We start from the raw sequence: 22,081 nt of genomic DNA, 5'->3' as shown, positions 1-22,081 counted from the left end.
AATCGCTCGTGGGCGATGTAAAACGGTATATCATACCTACTGACAGAGGAGTGAAGCGGCAAGATTTGACACATAAAAAAAAAAACCTGCAGCTGGTTCGGTTTCCCATCTCGAGGAATAAAAATAAGCGCACAACAATATGTTTGGATAGAACAGATGACAACCTAAACCTTGCAAGTGCAGAATATTTGCAGCGCGCGCATTTGTTTCTTCGAGCTTTCCTTAGCATTAGCTGAGCGACTCTGAATACCAGGTGTTACCTGGAAGACGTTTCAAAAATATGCGTTTTGGCTTTAAAATATGGCTTTTACGGCACAGTATTACCAGTGTGAATTGTTTCCGGTGAATCGTTTTAACTATTCAGCTGGTTAACTAGATTTTAATAATTAACTTTTAACAATTGCAGTTAGGCGCTTAGTCGTAATTTTAGATTTGTAGCCGGTAGTTAGTAATAGCCATATAAGTTTTTAGAATTTCCAAAACATGGTTACCTTTGGCCATATAGATCGACAAAATTTGGCTGTTTCGACTAGTTACGCGCACTGGAAAGGTTTCTTTGCTTGCATGCTTTCGAAAGCGCATGTATTTTGGCGCTAACTGGTTCTTGAAAATTGGCTTTTGAGGAGAGGAAATGACACAGTAACTGTCCCGCCTATCTCGGCGGGCACCCGAATTGCACCGTAAGGGAAGATATGAAGGAGGGAGTTAAAGAAGAAAGGAACAAATAGGTGCCGTTGTGGAGGGCTCCAGAATAATTTCGACCAACTAGGGATCTTCAAAGTGCAGTGATATTGCACAGCGCATGGCTGCCTTTTGCGTTTCGCCTCCATAGAAGCGCAGCCGCTGCGGTTGAGTGCCAACCCGGGTACTCCGGCTCAGCAGATGAGCACCTTAACCACTGAGCCATCGCATGATGTAGCCAAATTTTGTCGAGCCACTGCGATGAGGGTAATCGCGTTTTCGAAATTCTAAAAACTGATACGGATATTAGTAACCTACCTCTAACTGCAACTAGGCGCCTAACTAATAGTTAAAAGTTAATATCAGAATTAGTAAAACAGCTTCCTCCCGGTTTACTGCCTGTTAACTACTGGGTAACTACCGGTTAGCTACAGTTTGCGGGCACTGGTATACTATGCCGCAAAATCCATATTTTAAAAGCGAAAGCTTTTCCTGCTTTCGTCGGAGCGATTTCGCCGTCACCTCACGTTTGATCTTGAACGTCCTTGCTGCGCCGCTGCCATAGCAACCCAGCAAGTGACTTCGCCGCGCCGCCAAGCCTAGTCTTCGCCGTCTCTGCGCAGGGGCTCCACAGCCGTGCAGCGGCTGCTGCCTGACCACGTTATCTAGCCGAGTATCAGCTGGATAAAAAAATATTAGCTGTTGCTCAACTACTGCTGAACCTTGTTAGAGAGCGAGAGCTGTGATGTATCGTGCAAGCAGACGCGGCTTAGCGTCTGTAGCGTTGAGTGCGTTCCGCACACTGGATGAGCAGTGCGCCCAACCTCCCACCCTGGCAGGTGGCATTTGAATTGATGGCTGATCGCGAGAGTTTGGTCAGGCTGCCGCCTATTGCTGCAGTGCCGCGTGTCTGCCACAACGTTGTCAGCGCTAATGCATGCAGCCCACATCTTTCTCTCACCACCATCACGTACCTCAAAGCGCTATTGAGGCGCCCACTTGCACAGGTGGCCAGTTATATGCGCCCTTCCTTTCCACAAAATCACCAAGAAAGTTGTCAACGCCAACACCAATGAACACAATGAACGCCGACGACTTTCGCTTTGTTAGCTGAGCTAATCCGAGAAAGCTTAATTTTGATGATGACTTAGTCTTCTCTGTAACACCTGGTATGTGTTGCTGCTGTTATCTGTATAAGAGAGCCCAGAAAAATTCAAACCTTTTTCTTTTGCATTTGTTTATTGATGTTTGAAATAATGTTAGCTTGCATATAAATAAGCTGCGAGGAATATAAACTTAAGAGGTGTCTTGATCACGTTTTCTTTAGGTTTTTAGGTTTTCATTGACTAAAATGTGTTAGAGAAATTGGTAAAATTGCACAGTAGGAGGCCCCAAAGCGCGGCAGTCAGGGAGACTTCCTATAACAAAATGTCTCCGCAATTGGTATACCGCCAGTTTTCACTCGGACTCACAAAAGGGACGACGAAAGGCGCGAGTGGACTACCTGCGCCGCACACACCGACAGGCACGAAATGCTGTATACGTCGACGCAGCCATGTACCCCAATTCCACGAACGCGGTGGCGGTAGTTTTGGACACCAACTTCAAGGAAATCGCCAGCGCCTCTCTACGCAACTGCACTCCCACAGTAGCAGAAACGGCCGCAATCGGTCTCGCCATCCAGCACGGCGATACCACGCGAAACGGACTAAAAATTGTTACAGACTCCCAGTCGGCGTGTCGGCTCTTCCTCACTGGCAGACTTCCACACTCCATCGCTCCCATTCTGACTACCCCACATGTTAAAAATTCCACATGCAAGCACCAAATCACTTGGGCTCCTGGGCACGAGGGGCTCGAGGGAAACGAGGCCGCGGACAGTCTAGCTCGAGATACACCAACCGAGCGACTAACCTCCCCGACGTCACCCCTCTTCCCTCTATGTACGGCGAACGCCTCCTCCTTCTCCGAACGCAAAGGCAAGTCTATCCCCCACCACACTCGAAGCTAACGGCGGCAGAGGCGAGGGGCTGGCGACACTACAGACGAACACCTTCCCAAACCTACACAAATACCATATCATGTTTCCCGATAGATACGACGGAATCTGCCCCTGGTGTGGCGGAATTCCAACAACATACCATGTAACATGGGGCTGCTCCGGTAGCAAGCCCCCCGAACTAGACAAACATCAATCCGAGGAACAGTGGGAGTCTGCCCTGCTCAGCTCCGATTTGGTGACCCAGCGTAGCCTGATATCCCAAGCAAGAGCAACTGCGGTGGACATTGGGGTCCTGAAATAAGGACTCCACCCAAAATCTGTTTTTTCCCGCCTCTTTATCCTACCTTTCTATGAATAAATGTTTTCTACTTCTACTACTACTACCGCCAGTTTTGAACACTCGACTTCCAAATTTAGTGATGATGCCAGAGACAAAGCATTTTTCATAAATATATTTTTTCGCGCTAAGCGGGCAGCCTGAGTCCAGTAAGGTAGATAACGCGGTCAATATTTTGAGCAAACCCTTCAATCCCCAGTAACTTAAGTCCTCTAAGGCACTCATTTCATCACAAATGGATATGTTAACATTTGCATAAATTACCATTCAAGTTCATTGGCTCTTCATTTCGTAGTGACATATCTTTCCTTTGTCTTTTCTTTGGTTCACTTGTGCTTCGTTTTGTCGTTCCTCGGCGTGTGTGAGTTTTCTTGCGCTAAATGTTTCACCATGCCATCTTTTTTTTACAGAGCAAGGGATACCTTATAAAATGGAAAGGATATTCCAAGTGGCATTGCTCCGTTGAACCAAGAAAAAATCTGAACGGCGCCTGTCTCCGGGAATTTAAGCACCCAAGCAAGCCATCGCCACAACGACTGGAAGCTGCTGCTGAGGAATTAATTTACGCTGTGCAAAAGAAACTTTCCAACAGCCGTCGATCCAGCGGGCTTGTCAAGGTGAACATAGACCTGGACATCTTTAGATGGGTTTTCAGTAGGAAAGGAAGGCCGCTCGAAATGGGTTGGATTGTTTGCAATGAGTCAGACTTTTCAAAGCTGAATCTTCCCTTGGGTGGCATACTCGAGAAACGAAACTTGGCAGTGTAGTGGCAATTGAGTTCCCAGTGCGTGTGAAGGCTGCTGTGACACGACAGAAAGCTTGCAAGCTCTTTCCAAACGGCTATCCTGTGGAAAGTCTGCAAATGTTCCTTGTGTCGAAGGTTTTTGCTTGCAGAACCTAACCCACAGAAATAGTGAGCCTTCCGCCTTTCACATATATGTTGCCAGCAAACGTTTTGGAACTTTGTTTTTTTTTTCGATATAGTATTGATTCTTGCATTTCAATTTGTGTTGTTTAGAATTTCTTAAAAATGATTTCGGGAGCTTTGCGCTTAGAGATTTATGAATGTGCAATTTCATTTACATTGACAAATAAGACAGTTCTGGAAATCTTTAGCAACAAAACGGTTTTGGAGAAATCTTATTTTGAGACAATAACATCTTTTATTCCACTTGGCATGTCCATCCCAGAGAGTTTAAAGGTTGCAGTAGAGACAAGATTTAGAAGCCTCTGCTCCTCGGTAGATACTCAGTACAGAAAAATTAATGGCCGAGCAAAAGAGGGGTTCCTTAAAAAAGAGCGCCATGTAAAAATTCCCTTCGATAAGGAAAGTTCTGTTCAAAATTCAAATAACAGTATCAAGGACATCATTATTCAAGCTTTACAAGAAGAAGTGAAGCGAATGGAGGGTGTATCAGAACGGTCTCTTTCTGAACTGCGTAAGTCCATTCAGGATTTTGAGGCAAAATGCCTTCAGCTGCAAAACGAAAACAAAAACCTGTCATCACAGGCAAAAAACTGCCGCTTGCTCAACAACTGCGGAAAAAGGGTCGGGGAAGGTTCGAAAAGCATCGATAGAAGAAAGCTGCATTCTGTAGGCAGCGTGATAGTTCAAGGGCTAGAAGAAATTTTGGAAAGCTATGGCTTGGACTTATGCCAGTTGGTTCTAGAAGACCTTCGAGGGCTACTGCACAAAATTGCTTTTTCTGACATTGACGGAATCTCCGTGGAGCGAGGAACCAAAAAAGAATACCGCAGTAATGGTAAAACTGACTATCAGGATCTTTCTTCCCCCGAGAAGAAAAGCGTCCGTGCAATCACCGCGCTCTTAGACAACCACTTTGTAAGCAATGTTTTTTGGGAAAAAATGTCTTCAGCTGTCCCTAATTTACCCTCGCTCCGTGTCATCAATTCATACAGGCAAAAACTAGACGAAAGCACTGCTGTGTTTAATGCCCTAGGAAAAGCAGCTGGCGCTCAGGTGTCTTTTGTGCACGAACTTGAAACTGCCGTTGCGGAGTACGCAGTGAATAGAGGTATGACAGGAGAACAGCTAAGGTCGCAGCCAATTTTGGTCAAAATAGAAGGAGATGGCTGTGTAGTCAGCACACGAACAAGCTGGAGAACTCTATCTTTTCTCCTGATTGACAGCAGCCGGAGGCTGCAGAGCCATACCTTACATCGCCTGCTCGCAGTCGTCGAAGTCTCTGAAAACTATTTTCAGATTAGAGAAAGTTTGAAGGATTTGATAGACGAAGTTAACAGTGTTGTGAAAAGGGGCAGTGTCAGCCTGGAAGGACAGGAAGTTCCCGTCATAGTCTGTCTGGGCTCAGATCTAAAATTCTTGCTCATGGTTCAAGGATTGCAGTCAGCGTCTTCTAGGCACCCATGTCCTTTCTGTCGTATTAATTTAAAGGAACGAAGCAGAGCAGGGGCAAACACAGAGGAGTGTAATAAGCCGCCTCTTCTGCGCACTCTAAAAAACATGAGGGAGGACGGCATTGTTGAAGAATTCGGAATGAAAGTCGTTCCCCTATTCAACATTGAACCTGCATTTGTGGTTCCAGACATTTTACACATGCGCATTAGAGTCGTTAATCGCCTGGTTGATGGATTGATTGTCGAAGCAATGGACAAAGACAACCGCGATAAAGTTACGAACTTAAACACCAAGAGCACTCACGTGGAAGCAATTGTGCAGGCAATTAATAGCTGTGGTGTAAAATTTGAACTGTGGCAGGACGAAAGAAAAGGAAAAAAATTCACCTGTATTCAAGGAGACTCCTGCGAGCGCCTGCTCGAAATGCTGCCAGAGAGGCTCACTGGAAAACGCAGCCCGGAAACAGAAAAAAAAATCATCTCACTTTGGAAAATGCTTAGTCGAATTTTTGATCATTTTGAACATAACACGACCGGCGAAAGCATCGAGCAAGAAATAGCCAAATTCCATAAAACGTACTTAGAACTTGGAGAACGAGGGCATAAGGGTTACGGGGCTGAAAGAATGACGCCATATATGCATATTCTTGTCTGTCATGCCTCAAATAAGCATAAAGAATTCAAGTGTTTGGGGTGGTTTTCGAGCGAAGGCATTGAGAAAAAGAATGATATTCTGAAGCATTTGCATCATGCAAGATCCAATAAATGGAATGCGGCCGCCGATGCGCTGAAGCTGGCAAAACGCCTTGAGAATAGCGCGCACGTAACAACAAGTCGAGCGTACAAAAAACACGATCGCTCATACTGGGTTGAGGGTATGATTGAAGAGAGTCGCACAAATAGGGCTCGAAGCGCTCCTGAAATGGAGCGCGAGGATACACCTCCCGCTTGCATCGAGGATATGGACGCGGTTGAACTGCGGACCGAATTGAAAGCTGCTGGCATTTCAACGAAAGTAAAATCAGTTCCCAAACTGCGTGAAATGCTTCGCAAAGAAAGTGAAAAACGATGTTTTCAGCAGTCGACTTGACTTCTATTAGCAAAAATTGCCTGCAATTAGCAATTGCCTGCTCGCGATGTTCCACAAGTCTGTATGCCTCAGTTTTTATCATTTCTTACTTTTTTAATGAAATATTCATCAAAAATTTTTGTAGTGCAGTATGTGCACACTTGCAGCTTGAACGGTTTACTATGTCTCTTCACTCAATGCTAAAACTCGCATTCTCGCTGGTACGACTAAACGAGAGTGAAATGCTTTGTTTGTGCTTGTGGCGACTTATATGTGCAGTAAATGTTCTTCGTTCTTCGCCATATTTGTGATAATCTTCCTTGATGTGCAATATTTACACGCTGTATCTGTATTCATGTATGATATGTTTATATTTTTTGTGTCGCGCCACGCTGTGTTGTTTTGTGTTTTTTGGGTTTCATCAAGATTAGGCCAATTGTGTTTTATAATTACTGCAGTGCACGCTTGAAATGCCTTCGCAGTGCACCTCTGGCTGCCTATGTTCCCTGCGAAACGGCGCGGTTCATGTGGCTGACCTCATTGTAGCGCGAATGTTGCACCTCTCCTTTCCTCACAACCAGCCTAGTGATGTGTGGCGGTTGCAAGTGGTACACGTCTATGTAGAAAGTGTAAAGTTTTGCCATACTTAATATTTACTACCGACGCTTTCTCAAGCTGGTTCTGTGCATAAGTGCATTGTGTATTTCTAGCAAACTGTCGAAATGTATCGTTTAGACTTTTTCTGCGCCATGATGTGATGCGATAATAAATGTATTCTGTCATGTCAAGTAAACTGCCGCTTTGATTTTTTGTACGAGTTTTTGTAGCGATTATTACAGCAGCATTTCGAGCCTTCAACGTGGCGGCGCCGTGGTGGTGGCGGCACCGCCACCCTGTGGCTGCGTTGACACCCTGTAGATGCGCCGCCACCCTGTCACGTGGTTGGTCACGTGGTGCAGCTGATCACGTTGTTGGTCATGTGTTTGGTCATGTGACCAAGTTCCACTCGGGCAGCTGTAGCTATCGCGTCACTCCAGGTTTAACCAAAGCTAAACCACGGTTTTTTTTTGCAACTTGCACAAAAGGACAGGAACAAAGAATTGAGCAAAACATTCAACAGGTTAGGAAATTCGGTAGGCTGAAGAAGTTAAACTGAATGTACGCATTGCTACATTTAATTTTCGCTATTTTCAACTTCACTCCTGAACCTAATATGGCCTCCTTTTGGAGATTCTCATTTGCGATGGCATGTTCTATCTGCGGCCGCCTCAGCATTCACAGTTGACGGCGAGGGGACCGAATTCCCGGGGGTATTCAGCGTCGGTCGTAATCGAGTCACGTCACCATGCTGGTGAGTAACGTCATGTAGATCCGGGCGTCAGGGTACGTTAGTAAATTTCAGCTTTAACATAAGTGATGTGTCTCCACTTGGATCCCAATTTAGATCAGTTACAAAAAACAACAGAAGGAACGAAGAGGACCGGATGGGACGCATTGCTGCCGTTATATGATCTCTAATCGTCTTTGAAACATTTGTCAGGCAGTGCTTTCAAATACGTGAAAAGGTATGTTTGGCGCATCACAGCTCCAGCTGCCGCTGAGCGAGTTCTTACAACGTGAAAAAGCAATGCTTGCTTTCCGATCCCTCATAGTTATGTCACACCCAAAAATAATTGTGGAATCTCCTTCATCACGCTTTTCCATAAGCCGTATAATATTTCCATGCGTTTTGGTTTATGGTTTATCGTCCCAAAGCGACTCAGGCTATGAGGAACGCCGTAGTGAAAGACTCCGGAAATTTCGACCAGCTGAGGTTCTTTAACATGCACTGAAATCGAACAGTACACGGACCACTAGCATTTCGCCTACATCAAAATCCAAGCGCTCCATAACGATCGCAAAGTACAACATTGATGACTTGACTACACAACTCCTCATTGCGGCAGCACTATGAGCAGTACTTTTGAACAAAGAAAAGAAATCGCGCTGAAATTAAGAAATTTGGGGAACACTTAGCTCCGTCTTGTTGGTATGATGCTATAGCATTAACAGGTCTTTTCTCCGGCTTGGTGTCCTCTGCATATTTTGTATTCGAAATTTCAGGCTATTTCGCATGGTCTCATGACGTAACATTTAGCCCGGCGAGCAATGAGCACTCGACCGTATAACCAGCCAACAGCCACCCGCTAGTGCACCTCCCATCTCGGACATGTGACGGCGCTTGGTCATGTCACCAGGTATCGTAATCTAGTATCTTAACCCCGCTCAGCCACAGCGTTTAATGCCGGGATGCATGAGGCGTTTTTACGGCGTGAGGCCGGCGATTTTCACCCGATGGTGAGCGCCGCCACCAATGTGGACCTACCAGATAATTTTCGCACGTCGTCCGACGACGGTTGATGAGGCGGCGGCTGACGCGAGCGAATAGGTGCGCAGAAAGCCCGCTCTTTTCCGATATGACTGCTTGCGCACGTCGCCGTCGACGAGGCCGCCATGGCCAACGAGCACGTGGCGACTCGGGGGGCGGGCATGGAAACGTGACTGTCTTGAAGATAAACGATTCATCAAGCATAGCATGTCTTTTTATTTATGGGGACATGAATTACTGTCGTATGAAAATGGGCGCGCGCGTTTCCTCAAGGCCGGTGGAAGAAAACCACGCGCGCAAAAAGCCTGTGTTGTCTCGAGCGTGTGGTTCTCGATATCTGGACATGTTCATGCGAAGTAATGTGATGAAAAAAAAAAAATCCGAGGGATCTGGTTGCATGTTACATTCTCGAATTTCCCGTTTACATTATCCCTACGTCATAAGACAGGCCGGTGATCAGCCATGGAACTTAAAAGCTTCACATCCTGAGCCGGCCCTCGCCCTCCTAACCAAGCCAAACTTGCGACAAGCCAAGTGGGAGCTCCGCGTTTTTGCGCCACTGCATGCAATGGACTCTGCCGTGGCGCGCGCGCGCACACCCACACACTCAGCCCAACACACACACACACACACATGCAGAAAAAGGCAGTGAACTACGGCGCCAGAAAGTCACGTGCATGCAGGTACAATTCCTATACAAGCGCATCCCGAAAATGGTTACACGTTTAAATGGTATTATTCAATAATTTGTACGCTGAGCAACCTGTCACCATACTTGTGTATAAATGCAGGAAACACATGTTGTGTGCAAGCAGCCTAGGTAAAATGATCAGCGCCGTTCTTAAGTAGAAGGCAGCATATTTTCATTTTTGCGAAAGCATAGCAGCTCATAAGGAGGAAAATCAGGCGTTGTCCTCCCCAGAGGTTTGGAAAAACCACGTGACCTAATCAGAAAAAGAAAAATTAAGTTTCGTAAATAAAATACTTTCCGAAGTGGGTTCCGCACCCACGAAGGGAACCCGCCGCATTGGCTCAGTGGATAGGGCGCGATGTCAGTGCACGCTAAACATCGCCAGGTGGTCTAAATTATTCCAGAACCCTCCACTACGGCACCTTTTTCTTCTTTTTTTTTCACTCCCTCAATTTTCCCTTTACGGCGCGGTTCAGGTGTCAGCCGATATGAAAGACAGATACTGCGCCATTTCCTTTCTCAAAAACCAATTTTTGAATTTTTACTTTCAAGGTTAGTTTCTAAAATTGGTTTTGAGGAAAGGAAATGGCGCAGTAACTGTCTCACATATATCGGTGGACGCTCGAACCACGCCGTGAGAGGACTGACCTCTGGCCCACTTGAAGGTCAAAACCGTAAGCACCGCGAAATCGTTACGAGGTAGCATACTGAAGCTTTCGCATCAAAAGTGAAGGAAAATAATGTTGCCGGCCGGGGCAATTGCTATCTAATATCTTAACCACCCGAGCTGCAGCCGGCGGAGGAGAAAGGGAAATGATATCGAGGAGAAATATAAAGGGGAGCGATAGCAAGGAAGCACAGGATCGAGTATTCGGGTGTGGCTCAATCCCCGGTCCGCTTTCGAAGGGGGATGCCATTCACATACCTGGCTTAATATCTCATATGGGCCCTTGAGGCTTGGGTGTTACGCATATTTTTGAAAGTATGGCGGAGTGCATGGCGTAACGCACTCTGGCACAGGTCAGCCCGGTATTGCACTGCCTCCGGGATTGGCCCGTGGCCTACGGGCTATTGCGCGCGCTTTTCTTCTGTCTCTTTACTCCCATCTTTCTTTCACCTCCTACTATCAGCACGCAGGCAGCTGGGCGTGGCTCCGCATTGAGCCAGTAAGCAAGCCCGTGCTTCTCCTTTCGTCCTCCTGTCGACAACTCAACTCAACTCGAAAAAAGGAAGCACAGGGGCTCGAGCTGGGTTTGGGTATCGTCGCCTTCATCAACTTCCATTCGGGCGGCGTGAACTGATCAGCTTGGCTGGCCATTGCATTAGAGCAGCACGCCATCGCCGCAGCCGAACACCACGCTGCAAGCTTTCTCCTTCACAGCTCGTCAGTAGACTTAATTGTTGTCCGTAATTTTTTTCCCCGTTGCGAAAAAACTTGACAATTATGGTGAGTCAGGTTATAACTGCAACCTCTTTCGAAAAAATAAAAACACTGACGTGTAAACAAATGCGCAACACAAGGTTCTTACTGATGCTTATACGGCCGCTAGTTCTGTTCTGTCACCAGTCATCAGATTTTCTGTACAGCAAAACACCATTTACCATGAAGACACAGACCGTCCCACGGGGAGAAGTTGGGTGCAGCGCTAAAAAAATTCTATTCCACGCATTATGCTCTGGACTCAATGAGTGATAGCTGGGCCTTGGCACAATTCTGGAACGTTTAGCCATATCTTGTGAGATGTGCATATATACCGCCAGTAGTTTTTGACAAATGGCCCCTCAAAGTCGGACAAAGACGGGGCGTGTACACCGCTTCAACCCCAACCCGACTTCTTTCTTTTCTTGCACCGCAGTAGAGGAACAGACTAGGGGAGCCGCACAGTCAGCCCGTTTCGAACACGCTGGGTGGAAAAAAAAACAAACGCGAAGGGTGCCCCCCTCCCGAGGAGCTTGGCTTGAGGGGAGGACACACAAAGCGGACAATGGGCGAAGCTTACTAGCGTCTCTCTCTCAAACCGGGAGGAAGAATGTAAGAGAAGGAGGAGGAGCTCAACTTCATGCGGCCCGTGGTGGCGGCGTTGTGAACTAGGAGCGGATGAACCAGAATCCTGGCCATGCATAAAGGCTCTTTGGCTCATCTAGCCTTTTTAGTCATGCTCATCACAGACTTTTCTTCTGTCATCTGCCTTTTGCTTGGGCAAAATATAGACTGACTGATTGAATGAATGTAGTAGTGCATGCATTGCGGTAAATTTTTTTTGGCAGCATAGTTAATCATGTTCTTAGCTGCCATATGAGGATAAAACAAAAAAATTGCAATAAATGCATTTCGACGGTAAGCACCGAAATACGAGAACTCTTCTTGCTGTTTTCCTGCCCATTCATGTAGTCCCAGCAAGTAGAACACAAAGTAAAGAAAAATGACAAGGTACTGACTAATGTCCGTGCTGCACACATATGTACACGCTGTTGCACCGAGTGGTGACGGCCACTATGACTTGATGGGCCTGCTTCTTGTGGCACAGTTATTCTGCACTAAAAAAACATGATTGGCAAACAAGCTCTGGTCGCGCTTTTGGCCGTGGTATCAAGATCTAAATAGTTCTTGCACCATGATCTCAAGGCAGGATGTGAATTGTTCTTTGTTAAGAGAAATTTCAAGCCAGCTGAACACAATGTTAAACATTGCACCAGAATTCTTTCTGTACGTAGGTTATGTGCGGCTTGAATTCCAGCAGTCCTGCATTGTGCGGGACCCCAACACCTAGGTTCTCGTTTAGTTTCTGGGACACCTTTTTGCCTTTTGAAAGTTCAGCCAAAATGGTCTTTGGCTGAACCGTATGTCGCCTGAAAAGAAATTTGTGTTCGACAAGCTGTACTAGGTGCAAATCGGACACAGAAAGGAGGGCCACAAAGCATACGACGATGTGGATTATATTCCGTTTCATACATCAGGTGCAACGTTGTGAAAGGTACAGAAGTTGTCCATGCGTAAAAATTAAGGGAGGTGTGTTACTCCGCACTTGTTCTCTGACCGAGTGGTCTAAGGCATGAGAAAGTGACACTGTGTCGTCAGCAGTAATAGTGCATTTAATTGGGTTCATGACGAATGTGGGATGTAGTAATCTTCGATATTGTTATTGCGCTACTCATAATTTACATAAACAAGAACAACACATACAGACGGCATCGGGTAATCTGGCAGCGCATTGCTCCAAGTGCAAAAACTAAGCCATTTCTTGATAGCACCACTGTCATCCTTCGATCCGAAGATAAAATGCAAAGGGAGCTTTATGAAGCATTTCGCATGACGTCTGAGAAGGAAGGCACTTGCGTAAGCGACCCTTTGGGAGCGCTGACGAAGCGAGAGATCAACTTTTTAAGGAAGTGAAAAGACTGCATCCTCCACACATGCCTGTCAGCAGAAGATTAGACAACTCATCTCTATGAAGCTACCTGTTTTTGTGTCCCTTCTTTTCTCATCTTAACAGTTCATAGAAATCGAATTTCCCACGCAATAAAATCAGTTGATAGTTTGCGCCCTGTCTGTATGTGTCATTCTTGTTTGTGTAAACCATGAGTAGCGCAATAGCAATGTCGAAGATTACAAATCAACTAGGCCCAATTGAAGCTCTTCTTGGATGTAGTAAGCCTGCAGGCAAAGCATTTCCTATGTTATAGTGTCTACTACTTTTTGGTCGTGGGTGTAGGCAGTGCAAACAAGAGCGGTAGCTTTGATTCGTTGCACTTGATGTATGAAACAGCATAGTCATGAAGCATAAATAGCTGTCGGCCTGCTACGAGCCTGGCTTGTCCAAGTCCTCGGGTAGCTCCAAGTCCTCGTAGGGGGTGTAGCTTGAAAGCACTACAAGATCACAATGCTCGCTACGCCACAAGTTATCAATGTGCAAGCAGAGTCTCAGGTGGAGGCGATCAAATTTTTCCTAGCAGTGGGAATCATATTCTCATATTCCTAAGAGGCATACTTTTTTAACACAACAGTGTGGCCTAGGCACGTTGGTATGCATCCCTGGTGAAAAACGGGGTTCCATATCTGTTCGGTACCCGCCACGGTGGCTCAGCGGTTAGGGCGCTCAACTCCTGATCCGGAGTTCCCGGGTTCGAACCCGACTGCGGCGGCTGCGTTTTCATGTAGGGAAAACTCTGAGGCGCCCGTGTGCTGTGTGATGTCTGTGCACGTTAAAGATCCCCAGGTGGTCGAAATTATTCCGGAGATCTCCACTGCAGCACCTCTTTCTTCCTTTCTTCTTTCACTCTCTCATTTATCCCTTCCCTTACTGTGCGTTTCAGATGTCCAATGATATACGAGACAGATAGTGCGCCATTTCCTTTCCCCAAAAATCAATTATTATTATTATTATATCTGTTCGAGCTGTTTTTCATATGATGTATGTTACGAGCGTATACTACGAGTATGTGTGAGATAATAGAGGCACAAATTAAGAGATTAGTGATTAAATTAGTAGCAAAATGCGTGTATGCGAACATGGTTTGGCAAGGTGAGGTGAAGACAGTGGCCATTATTGTTGCATCATACCCTTAAACGGTAAGTGAAAAGGGGTAAAAATAGGTGATGGTAATGATGTATACTGAATCACGCATCATCCTTCCGTGAAAATTTTTCATCTAGGCTCTGTAGCTCTTCAGATATCTGCAGTTAAAAATGACCTCTGCGTTTTCCCTCTCAAATCACGCGCAGAGTGAAGTTCAGAAATAATCACATTATAGACATGTGCTGCACTCCACCCGCAATGCATTACCAGGCAATTCTGCACACTTGGTTATTCTTTTAACAGTGTTAGTTCTTACTACTTCCAATTGCTTGTTTCGTGTCTGCTCTCAGATTTCAAGATGCGGGGCTAAATAGCGTGATCATAGCTGTAACACCTCAATTCAGCAAAATGTGACACCCCACTACGTGATCACGCGCGCTTGCAGTTGCCGAGCCGGCACAGCGGCTGGATTATATCCTATACTGGCGTTCTGCTATATGTGTACCGTCTGAGCGGGCGCCAAGACTGGTGCCACATGGGATCACCATTGGTGATAAAATCGTGGCCCGCCTGTTTGACACAGAGGGTTCAGAGTGTGGCAAACAGAATGGCATGAGTCGGCACACAAAGTTGTTAGTTGAGTTTAAACCCGGTGTGTGTGGGGGATTCGTACCCATAACCTTTGGTCTTCGAAACCGTAATGGAGGCAGCTTTTAGAGGACCGTGGTGGGTGAACCAGTGGTTGCAGAAGGATGCCAGCGGCACCGAAAGAATCATCGTTGCTTGGTGTACACATCGCTATCCAAATTTGCCGAAAGCAAAGGTGAAAGCAACTTAGGTAATGCTCTTCATTTGATTTCGCATTGGTAAATCATTCTTTAGTTTTTCTCTTTGCCGCTTGCTGCCCCACTGCGGTTAGAAAGCAAACCAGAGTGGGAAGGGCACACAATGCATTCTGCCAGGGCCAGGCAAGCACCTCGCCTTCTTCGCTGCGGCTCTGGTGAACTAGTGACGGCGTTCCCTGACTGCCGTGCTGTGCAAAAGCTGGGATTTTTAATGATGTGTTGTAAACAGTCAGCTTCTTTTTGAGGACTTGAGTGCACCCTGCACACCCAAGTTTATCCCCTACATAATTGCACGCATTTCATAGCCACCTTGTTAAACACTCTTAGGGATCCTTTAAAGGTAGACGTGAAGCGTCCCCCTTTTTTTAAGTGGGGCTTATTGTCCCAAGGCAACTCTAGCAATGAGGGACGACACAGTGGAATACTGATTTCTGCTGTCATGGTATCTCGCCTTTCACATCTACTAAAATGTGGCCACTATGGCTGGCATCGAGTCAGCCTTGCCCAGTTCCCTAAGCACTGAACCATCACGGCAGGGCTGGACATGTTTTTCAGCCAAACACCATTATTTAAAGATAAGCATTTCCAGCGGCACATCCAAGTGCCATATCCACTACCTATAGATTAAGAGAAATGTTGCCCGCACGTCTGTGTGTAACGGAATTTTTTTTCAAGCACTATGCATTCAGTGCAATAGTACCTGTAGTTGATGCAAGGATTTCTGGCGTGCTTAATAGTTATATGGTGGTTACCTTTAGTATATCGTGCTGTATGCCTGTGTTTTCAGCTTTTGATTTCTCATAACTTGCATTAGGTTGCTAGACTTTTGAAACGTATGGCAGCCATAACTCACACAACTGTACTGCACCGCTTTTAAAAGGCAAGGTAGGTTATAGTTAGTAACATCAGAACAGTTAAAATATGTCACATATGAAGTCAAGCAGGTGGTGGGGTAGGTGGGCCTTACGAACTTTGAGTGAGCCTTGAGCGATCACTTCTAGCCCATGTTCTGATGGCTTCCTTACATCTTGAACTTCAGCTAAAGGGTTAGCAAATCAAGCTTGCTCAGTGTATAATATCTCTTCATTAAATATGTGCATTTGTATTTTTGTTTGCAGATTTTGCAGCCTGGAAGGAAATGGAAGAAATGAAGGAGAAAGTGAAATTCATAGCATCTAGTGGGCCTAAGCATTCATCCTCAGGAGTAATGCAGATGTGCCTGTTGTGCAATAGGTCAGGTATGCATGTGAAAGCTGGAGAAGGGAAGCGGCAGCCAAAGTTAGTGGGCAGTGTGAAGTGCAACAAGCACTGCTTTGCAACTATGGCTGTCACACAAGAAGGTGAGAACGTAACTGTTGAGTACCAGGCTGAGCGTTATGGTCATGATAAAAGTGTGAAGCATCAGCGCTTGACATCCACTCAGAAGAATGCCATAGCAGCAAAACTAAGCCTAGGAGTCCCTAGTAAAAGGATTTTGCTGGATGCACACGCAACTGGTGGAGATGAATTGAATGTGCTCCATACTTTGAACAGGCACGATGTTTACAATGTAAAGCGCAAGTTTCATATTGGATATGAGGAGCAGAAAGACCCAGATGAGTTTGTCAGCATGAGGACGTGGATAGATGAGCTTCAGGAAACCTCAGCGTTGCTGTATGCTAATAAAGAGCTGCTTACAGAACAAGGCATAGGGAAGTTTAAAATGGCTCTTATGAATAGCACTCAGAAGGAGTTCCTGCTCGAATATGGTAAGAAAAGTGTGTCCATAGACTCGACTTATGGCACTAATTCTCATGGCCTCCAACTAACAACATTGCTTGTAATTGGCAAAGACTGGTCAGGGATTCCATGTGCCTACCTGCTCTCAAGAAGTACTACGGAGGAAACTATGGTTGCTTTTTTCAGGCAATCAAAGACAGACTTGGTGAGGCACTCTGCACTGAGCTCTTCATGTCAGATGGTGCGCCAGCATATTACAATGCTTGGGCAAGGGTAATGGGGAGCCCCCAGAAACGCGTGCTCTGTACTTGGCATGTGAAGCATAATTGGAACTCTCATGTCAGTAAAGTGAGTGGCAGAGAAAACCATAAAGTAGTCAAGGAAACTCTGCACACATTGATGCTTTGCCCAAGCGTGCCAGAATTTGAGGCTATTCTTGCAAAATTTCTGGCGTCAAAATCTGTGGTTGAGCTCAGTCTCTTTATTGAGTACTTTGAAAAGTGTTATGCAACCGTCCAGAGCAATGGGCACTCTGCTATAGGGAGGGTAGCAACCTCACTACTAACAACCATTTGGAGAGTGTGCATAATGAACTGAAGACTGTTTACTTGCAGAGGCTGCAGTGCAAGCGGTTAGACAAGCTGTTGATTACTTTGCGGCAATTCACTAATGAACGGCTCCTGAAGCAGCTTGTTTCTGAGGTGAGGCCCAAGGCAGACCACCGCACAGCTGACAACTTCAAGAGGCATTGTGCAGGTGTAACTATATCGAAATCTAGCGTTTGCAAAGCACTTGACGGTGCCTGGCTTGTGGAGTCTCAGTCCTTAAGACATCAGTACACAGTAGTAAAGGGGTGCACGGCATGCACAGGTTGCGGGATGAGCTGCCAGGAATGCAACATTTGTATCCACAGTTTCCAATGTACATGCAGTGACTTCGGGAACAGCTTGTGTTTGTGCAAGCACATTCATGCTGTTGCACAATGGGAACTGGAACAAAATTTTGGGTGTCAGGGCCCACATGATGAAGATGGAGCCCCTCCCTCAACTTCTGTGCAGACTAGTTCATTTCCATTGGACGAGCCTCAGGCACTTCTTGTTAGCATTCAGGCTGAGTCTATCCCTCAGCCACAAAATTCTAACCTGGAAGGCGTTTGCACCCTGACTGCAGCTATTCTACAAGACCTCATGAACAAAGAGGCCCCAGTTGATCCGTCAAGGGTAGAATTTGTGATGAAGAAACTTCACGAAGTTAGGCAAGCTGTTAAACAATTCCCAGACAAGCAGCCATCACTACCGAAGTCCACTCCTAGTAACAAAATACTAGAGAAGCAGCCAGATTATTGGCCCAGAAAGAACCGCACCTCTGCATCTGCTTCGTCTGCATGCTTTCCAGCACCGACGGTTTTGCAGCAGGACTACTTAAAACAAATGCTTCTCGATGATGTAGAGGTTCATGTTATTCATCCCAACAGTGACCATGAATTTTAGTGCTGTATGCAGTTTGGGCATGCAGTTCAGTGTCATAATAACTTTGCTCTAATTATAACACATGCTGCAGGAAGTAGTTTCGGCTTACATCGCGCGTCGTTTTACTGGGAATTAAATAGGGGGAAATGTATACTGAGGTTTTTTATGATATATGTAGTCGTGTGTTGCTTCAACCTCCAGATTTTCGGTACGGACTGCCTGTGCGTTCCTGTGCAGCATATAATGATGATGCAGTGTGGCTGTAAATTTTAATAGGAATAGTTGTTTATTCCACTAACCACCAGGTCTGCCCATTATTGCAACATGTAATTGCACAGTGTAAATGAGCACTCTGCTCTGGTACGAAGTAACATGGATTGCGCACGTAAGGTGCCAACATTGCTCATGTAGGCTGTCTGGGTAGAAATAGTGTTGTGCTGAATAAAACAATAGGAACAGTCATATCCTTCATGCTGCGTATTCTTCCCGTAGTGTGGTAATCAGGTGTTCTCGAGCGTAATAGAGTGCGTTGCAGATTATGCATAGTGGTGGTCTGCTCTGGGCGCTGGTAGTGTGTGTTGCTAAACTAGTCGTCTGCAGGTTTATAGAGTAGTGTTACTTGGAATGGGGCTCAGTGTCGAGTAACGATGCAGTCTGGTACGGTGGTAGCATGGATGGTGCGTGAGTGAGAGGCGCCTCCATTGCTTCTGGTATGGCCTGCTCAGGCAGTCAACTGTTCTGTAGCATAAAACAGTGGGTTACAGATTGTGCATAGTGGTGGTCTGCTCTGGACGCTGGTAGTGTGTGTGTTGGCAAGCTAGTAGTCTGCAGGTTTATAGACTAGTGTTGCTTGGAATGGGGCTCAGTGTTTAGTAGCGATGCAGTCTTGTACGGTGGTAGCATGGATGGCGCGTCAGTGAGAGGCGCCTGCATTGGTACTCGTATGGCCCGCTCGTGCAGTCGAGTGTTCTGTAGCATAAAACAGTGGGTTGTTGTAGATTGTGGATAGTGGTGGCCTGCTCTGGATGCTGGTAGTGTGTGTTGCTAAGCTAGTCGTCTGCAGGTTTATAGACTAGTGTTGCTCGGAATGGGGCTGTGTCGAGTAGCGAGGCAGTCTGGTACGGTGGTAGCATGGATGGTGCGTGAGTGAGGTTCCTCTGCCATTATAGTGTTTGTGTTCAGTAAGGCCTCTAAATACTTGTGTGCTATACTGGTGTGCTTTCGATTTCAGCAGGCACTACAAGTGCAGCAGCATAGTGCTGCATCTGGCACAAGAGCTTAAAAGCGGTTGAAGTACAAAAAGGTTTGAAATGCGGGCCAGTTGGTACATTGCAACTTGAAAAAAAAAAAAACCAGTCACAAGGTACAAGAGAAAGAGTGTTCACGCCACGACTGGTCATTGGGGCGTGAACACTCCTTTTGTCTCTTGTGACTGGTTTTTTCAAGTTGAAGTACGAAGCCAAACTGATTTTGCCAAGCTTTTGTTTGGTAGGAGTGGTGCTTGCACCCGCGGACCAACAGGTGTTTCAGAAATGATCGACCACTTTGTCTTCATTACATGTCATAAACGTGGCATTTATCCAGCTATGTTTATTTAAACATATGTAGGCATCATTCGCTTCCAACATATGTGCCCTAAGCTTTATGATTTAGGTCTCTGTCGTGCACTTTTTCGTTTGGACGAGGCTGACCCCAACCATGGCCCCCCAAACGGAGTTACCTTCACCCCACTACAGCAGAAAGTAGTAGTGGCAAAGTGCTGTGTGAAAGTGAGCAAGGCATCAGGGGTGAGGTGATTGAGGGAAGAGAGTCAACCAACCACGGCTGCCAACCAAAGTGACCTTCACACCGCTGCAGTAGAAAGAAGCATTGGCAGAGTGGTGTGTGAAAGTGCGTGAGGGTTCCGGGTGAGGTGACTGGGGGAAAAGAGCGTCCACGAGAGTCAACTTTTTTAGCTGGCACAAGATTGACCGCAACCACGACCACCAACCATATTCACCTGCACTCCACTGCACCGGAAGGCCAAGGAGTGGCAAAGTTGTGTGAAAGTGTGCCACTGCCAAGCACTCCTGGGACTATAACATGGTGACGACACCACATCACCCTTCACATCTTGTTTTCCGAAAGGGCCACTGCCTTTGAGAACCGCTGTGTTGTGTGCATGGACTGCCGCTGCGTCGCGATCATTGTGTGTTTTTAAATTCGTATTCAGTGTGAACATTTCGATTCATTCTAATTATTATCTGACATTCTTAATCCTAACCACTAGTGTATGTGTTCAATTTGCATCTAGTTCAGCGGAAGACTGTAAATGTATATAGTGCTCTGTCATCCGTAATTGTAATCACTTGTACGTATGCAGATTACACACATACAAGTGATTACAATTACGGACAATAGAGAGCACTATATACACGTGTTTACAGTATCTATCACATGGCAGTCTTTGATTAATGTAGTATGGTTTTTAATTTGCCTGCGTGTGTCTTCATAGAAATATGTGTTGTTTTTACCTGAATTTGTGGCTGTGTCCCATTCACAACGCGTCAAACTCCACCCCCTTCCGGCATGGTTTGGCAAGGTGCTTCGCATTTCTGCAGAGCTGCGAGAGCACATATGCATGGTAGGAACACAGGTCAGCATATTCACAAATGCCTTCATTCTGCCTCACACTCAGGCTTGCGAGTGGAAGGTTTGCTGTGCACTTTTGTGACGGCTATACGTGTTTAGTTGAAGGCAAGGATGAGTCACTACCGAGAGTACTTGAATTGGAGTCTAGTTTGATTGGTAGAAGCAGAGAATTTGACGAATTACACAACAGTGTGCCTTGAACTTTGTTTTGCTTGCCTAATTGGCTGCTTGGCACTGTCTCTATAGCCTGAATTTTAAGGAGAAAGCCTTTAATGGCTCATACTCGCAGCCATGGATCTGTCCGGCGTCCGTTACATTCAGCACCTCTATAAGAAAAAAAAATTTCTGCACGGTGGGATACGAACCACCATCCTTCCATTCCGCAGCCGAGCGTGCTAACGACTACGCTACCTCCTGCCAATGCATATGTAATTCTACTTGTCCAGGACGCTGGAGAGTGTTTGTGGAAAGGCGTGGAATCAGACGGATGCCTCCCAAATGCCCTCCAGTGTCTCCAGCATTTAAAATTCACAAACAGTTGTGTACTTAACTTCTTAAGCACACATCAGTGACACAAGCAGCAACACCGCGCTAAAGGGTTTTGCCTCACCGCACTTCAGGTAAGCAAAGTGCCCCTCGGGATTTTTTTACTTCCAGTTCTACAAGGATTGCATACTTCAAGGCCCGTACTGTGCAGTGTCCCTGTGCTTTCTAGACCAAAAGGCCCATTGTTTCAAAATTTGGATAACGGGCAGTGCAGTCCCAGAGTATGGTGTCCGATTCCCAAGTAGAATGCTTGAATAGCATTTCATCCAATTGTCTTCTTTATAAACTTGCTTGTTGAAAACAGCCATTGTAGAATGTTTGGGCATTTGCAGATGTACTGTTCTATAGCATACCTGCGGAGACCAATTTGAAAGAGCCCCATCTATGTACATCAAAATATCAGTTTTTTTCCCCAAGGTGGCCAGAGGCTAAGTTCTTATCCCTTGTAATCACCATGGAGGTTAGAGTTTCTTTTGGAAGTCATGCAAACCCGGCCACTCTTCAATATACTACCCTCAAGCAAATTGGCAAGCACAATGCTTTAATGTTATTTAATCGAATTGCCTCCAGAATCTTGCTTGCAGGAAAGGGCAATGATACAATAGTTGGGTATTTACAGATGCACTCCACAGGCATGAGCAGGTGCACCCACTGTTGTACGGGAAACATCTCGAGACCAAATCAGACGTTGCGTTTTTCTCTCTTCCTTCCTGGTTGAGACTAGCCCTCACCAAGCACTTCAGGAATTGAGAGTAAATAAGTAAAGTACTGTAAATGTACAGATACACTAAAGGCGGTCAGTGCACCATAAAGTGGAAGAGTTTGTT

General features: G+C 46.0%; 1 protein-coding gene across 1 annotated transcript in view; it reads left to right on the top strand.

The window, feature by feature from the left end:
* LOC144112334 (uncharacterized) overlaps window positions 1-20,575 on the top strand; it is a 36,828-nt gene extending 16,253 nt beyond the window's left edge. The window contains exon 2 of the mRNA XM_077645190.1: window positions 16,008-20,575. Coding sequence (XP_077501316.1) covers window positions 16,008-16,885 — 878 coding nt within the window. The 3' untranslated portion in view covers window positions 16,886-20,575. The remainder of the gene's footprint in view (window positions 1-16,007) is intronic.
* Window positions 20,576-22,081: the final 1,506 nt, after the last annotated feature.

Source organism: Amblyomma americanum, unplaced genomic scaffold (genome assembly GCF_052857255.1).
Source record: "Amblyomma americanum isolate KBUSLIRL-KWMA unplaced genomic scaffold, ASM5285725v1 scaffold_65, whole genome shotgun sequence".
NCBI classification, from domain to species: Eukaryota; Metazoa; Arthropoda; class Arachnida; order Ixodida; family Ixodidae; genus Amblyomma; species Amblyomma americanum.
This window is presented reverse-complemented; position numbering and strand designations above follow the sequence as displayed.